The sequence below is a fragment of the Pterocles gutturalis genome, unplaced genomic scaffold (genome assembly GCF_000699245.1).
Source record: "Pterocles gutturalis isolate BGI_N339 unplaced genomic scaffold, ASM69924v1 scaffold36943, whole genome shotgun sequence".
Classification (NCBI taxonomy): Eukaryota; Metazoa; Chordata; class Aves; order Pterocliformes; family Pteroclidae; genus Pterocles; species Pterocles gutturalis.
In genome coordinates this window covers 1-4,439 of record NW_010126913.1, presented here as the reverse complement: position 1 = coordinate 4,439, position 4,439 = coordinate 1, and the positions used below count along the sequence as shown (strand labels likewise).

The 4,439-nt window shown below is 41.5% G+C and overlaps 1 protein-coding gene across 1 annotated transcript; it reads right to left on the bottom strand.

Annotated features, from left to right (window-relative positions):
* Positions 1 to 574: 574 nt before the first annotated feature.
* ELAC1 (elaC ribonuclease Z 1) lies at positions 575 to 3,266 on the bottom strand. The gene is given in 4 exon segments (XM_010079131.1): positions 575 to 1,038; positions 1,652 to 1,927; positions 1,930 to 2,112; positions 3,110 to 3,266. Coding segments are annotated over 4 exon segments (1,080 nt in total).
* Between the last annotated feature and the right edge of the window lie 1,173 nt (positions 3,267 to 4,439).

Genomic DNA, 4,439 nt, shown 5'->3' with positions numbered 1-4,439 from the left:
GTATTTATTTATGAGCAAACTTCATGTGCAAAGGGAATATTATAAGAGCTCCTCACCTTGAGCACAGCGACACCCCCAGTGACAAACACTTGGCGGAGTTATAAATACTTTATTAGGTTCAGTGTAATAGTCCTTTTAAGCAGAAATTGGATATCAGTTACAAAATACTGTATACAAGTTTGAAATAGATGTTATTCAAAGGCTTATAACAGGCCAGGTATCTCAAATTCTGGTGCAGAACACAAACCTTCCTGAGGGCTGCATCGAGACAAATAATCCAGTGCTCTGCCCTGGTCCGAGGAAAATCAGAAGGCTTGTGCCACCCTACATGTTCAATTTCTGGGGAGGCTAGGTGTCTGAAAGCATCACTTACAAATGTATTCCAAGTTCCAGATGTTTGGGTATCCTTTTTTCTTGCTTTACAAGAGCAACACTAACTGCACCTGGCACTCTCTCCAATCTGCAGAAAGTAAGAAGAGAACTTACTTGGCTACCAGAAACCCTGTAATTAAAAGTGCTATTCAACACCCTCCTCTGTTATGTCTTCATACAGAGCCCGCCAACACTACTATTTTTATTTTTTCATCGGAATTTCTATTGTCATAAAATCCTCAGCTAGTGTTACTTCTTGACCATCTAACACTGCCTCTGCCTGTCTCTTCAGTTCGGTGATGTCCGTGTCTCCCTCACCTCTCTGAGCAGCTGGTTTATACCGCTGACTGAAGTGAGTCAAAACCAGTTTCTTAACTTGACACAATTTCGCAAAATCTGATGCCATTTTTGGAGTGCTGTGACCATGCTCTCTGGCCTTTTCCTCTTGGGTATCGTCCAAGGTGGCTTCATGTATCAACACATCTGCTTCACAGCAAAGCTTCATGGCTGCATCTCCAACCACCCCAGAACAATCCCCCAAAATGCAAATTTTTCTTCCAGGAATAGGGTCTTCCAAGACATCTGAAGGAGAAATTGTTACTCCATTTTCTAGAACGATTGCTGTTCCATTCTTTAGTTTCCCATATAGAGGACCTGGCTGAACTCCTGGTAAATAAAGGCAAAAAAGTCCATAAATATTATGATGAGTGTTAAGTTTAAAAAAAAAATCACTTAAGAGGAGATTGGCTATGTATAAAGCTGTCTCACTGAAAAAATACAGCCTCAATATAAACAGCAATTGGTATTTCCCTATTTCATAGAAATAAAGAACTTGTAATGTTAGCAGGAAGTGTGTTTGAAGAAAAGCTACATTCTTCATACCAAAGTCAATAAAGTCATGCAAATACACTGGCCATACATTTTCCTGAAAGCCAAGTTATGCTTTTTAAACTTTAACATCTGAACTTGTTTGCTCTTCCCAGCATGAGAATAGTTTGCAGTGTTAATTGGCACTGGTGTTACGCAACAATTCAGACTGCTGCATCGGTACCAAGTATTAAAATGTCTTTACTAGAAAATGGAAAATTGAACTAAAATGGATTATGGAGAGATACGGCAGCTCTAATTTGCTAGAACCCCTCGAAAGGTGGTCAGAAAAATAACTCAACTGCCTGAGAACCCGATTTTGTTACATTTGCTGAAAATTGGAGTCACTACTCAGCTTGAACGCATGCACTTAGGTGTGTAAAAAAGATGAAAAATAAGTGAAAGTAGTTACCAAGGTCTTTCAGTTTCTGTACGTTGAGTTTACCAGTCCGGGGCTTCTCTTCCACCACAAAGCCAAAGGAAGGAATGCGGTGAAATAGGCGAAACGCTTTCAGAACCAGCTGCTCATCCTCAAGCAGCAAGTAAGAGTTTTCTACTGGGTCCAGGTGAAGTATTCTCCCTTGTGCTCCCTGGGGAGACACCTCATCTCTGTCCAAGTAGGAAAAGTCCTTAAATTCTTCTGCGGGGCACTGGTCTCGTGTAGGCACCAGTTCATGAACAGTGTAAGAAGTTGTGAGTGGGAGAGCTCCATACTCCTCCATATAAAGTTTCGCAGTCCTAATGGTCCGTAAATATCAACGGGTGGTTTTTTTGGGTCAGGGCTGCTTTGGAGGCTCAGTGTACACAGCAGGCCAGGAAGTCCAAAAAAGTGGTCACCGTGTAGATGAGTTATGAAAATCTTGGTAATTCTCCCTATTGATTAGAACAACAGGAAAAACAAACCAGAAAAAGATAGGAAAATAAATGAACATCATAAAGACTCAGAAATAATCACCTTCTGTCAAGAAGTAGGAGATAAGGGAGGGGGGGGAAATTAAAATAAAACCCGTGTTCAAGAAATAAATACCAAACTTTTTTTTTTACACAGTAGCTGTGTTTCCACACAAGGTTTATTTGGGACTGATATGTCAAGAGAAGACTGCAGAGACAGAAGTTTTAGTTGCTTCTAAGCAAAATGTGCAACCAGTTATGGCACTGACTTGACTGGTGACATCTGCTGTATTAAAACACAAAGAAGTGCTGGAAAGAGGTTGTGCTTTCATACATTACACGGAAACTGGATACTCATGAGAAACATAAAGTGAAATCTGTGTTGTTCCTAGTTTTGGATCTAGCACATTCTATTAATATAAGTAAAAAAAAAAAAAAACAAAACAAACCCAAAAAAACCCCAACCATTCAGTTTTGATTTCAAAGTTTTTTAAAAGGGAAGAACCCCATGGTTCCTGACTGGTTTGTTTCAAAGACAATGAAAAGTACAATGAAAAATTGTACTTAAAGATTCTGTCTTTGTTTCGCATTTGAGTTTGTCTCACTCCAACTCTCAGGCACTGGGCTGTGCCCTTGACAGATTAAAAAAAAAAACACAAACAGAATGTATTGACAGGAAAACTCACAGCTGGTATTATCTAGGACCTTCTTCACACAAATACAAACTGTCCCAGTTCAGAGCTGGTCTGTGGTCCATGTTTGACATTACAAAGCCCAAAAAATAAATTCAGAAGAGTTTGGTTCTCGAACACAATTTTTACCAAAGGGCAATCAAGGATTACTGTCAGCCGCCACCTTCAGATGCTCACGCATGTTCAGTGTGTATTCAAATAACACAAGCATGAGGATAAAGTATTTTCTTTAGACCTCATGAAACTTCTCCCCTCCCCTCATCACAAGGCCTTTCACCAGCACAAACCTGCTTTGAGATGGCTCTTCATGAACTGTGTTTGAGTTCCTTCTCCGCAGTCGAAGAGCCAGCACTCTCCTTCCCTGCGAAGCACTAATGCCGACGCTCCTCTTGTTGGAGAGGGATACGCTGAGCCCGTGCCGAGGAAAGTTATGTCCATCAACATTTTAAATCTGTCAGTATGCCACCTGAAAGAGAGATTCTGAGCCACTGAACATAGGGTATTTATGCTGGGAAAGAAAAAAAACATTTCTATTCTATTCTATTCTAGCTTTAAATGAAGGCATCCTACACACTTTAGTGTGAGGATCAAGTTCCTCTTCCCTTAAAAAATAAAAATAAAATCTCCCTGGAACAGGATATGCCTTTCAGACAACACAACATTTACAAGCAGAAGATTTCATTTTTATGTCAATGTAAAGTTGCAAAAAGAAATAGCCCTAACTAATCTGAAATGCTCTAATTTTTAAACCCACTACTATTTATTTCTTCTTTGTTTTATTTAAACTTTGAATTCTCCTGCACGTGCTTTCCTCTAAAAAGTCTTTTCAGAACGACTAACACCAAAAAGCCGCTGCTGACGCTTAAATGCCGTTATTGGATGGCAGGAGTGGGCAGCCCAGCACAGCAGAAGGCAAACGTTCACTCCTCTCAGAACAGAGACCGGAGGAACCAGGAGAGACCTGATTTACTTCGCCTTTCCAACAGCATGCTTGAAAAGCAATCAACATTTCACTTCTCATTAGTATTAAGTGAAAAATAAAGCAGTACCAAATCTTTTTGTAGCCTCAAGTCTGCGTGACAGATCCCGGGATGCTTTTTGCAGGAGAAGGACCTGTACAAACAGCTGCCGCACCCCAGGTGTTTATGTACCTGCTATCCTGTCAGGGTGAGGAGCCTGGCCGGGCTGCAGGAGCAGGACAACCTTCCAAAGGCCACCTCAGGAGCAGAACTTCCACGACCACAACTCTTGACCCTGCCTTACAGGGTGTGCTTTCCCCAGCTTTAGTCTTCCCAGACTTAGCTCCCACCTCGTTTTCAGATGAATTTCCACCTCATCTTGAACTCCAATCGCCTCAGAAGCTTCAGATACCTTCCAAGCAAAAAAGAATTATCATTTCCTCAGGTTTAGTTGCTCTCAGAGGAGCTCCCAGCTTTCGAAAGGAGCACAGCCCCCCTTCCTTGCTGTGCCAGACACACCACAGTGCCATTACCTGCCCTCGGGTGAAAGAATAAACACCCCTCACTCCCCCAAAACGCAGAAATTAACATTATGCTTCCTCTTCCTCACTGTAAAAGCAGATTGTCAGCTTCTCAGCTGAACCACCCTCCCAGTTTG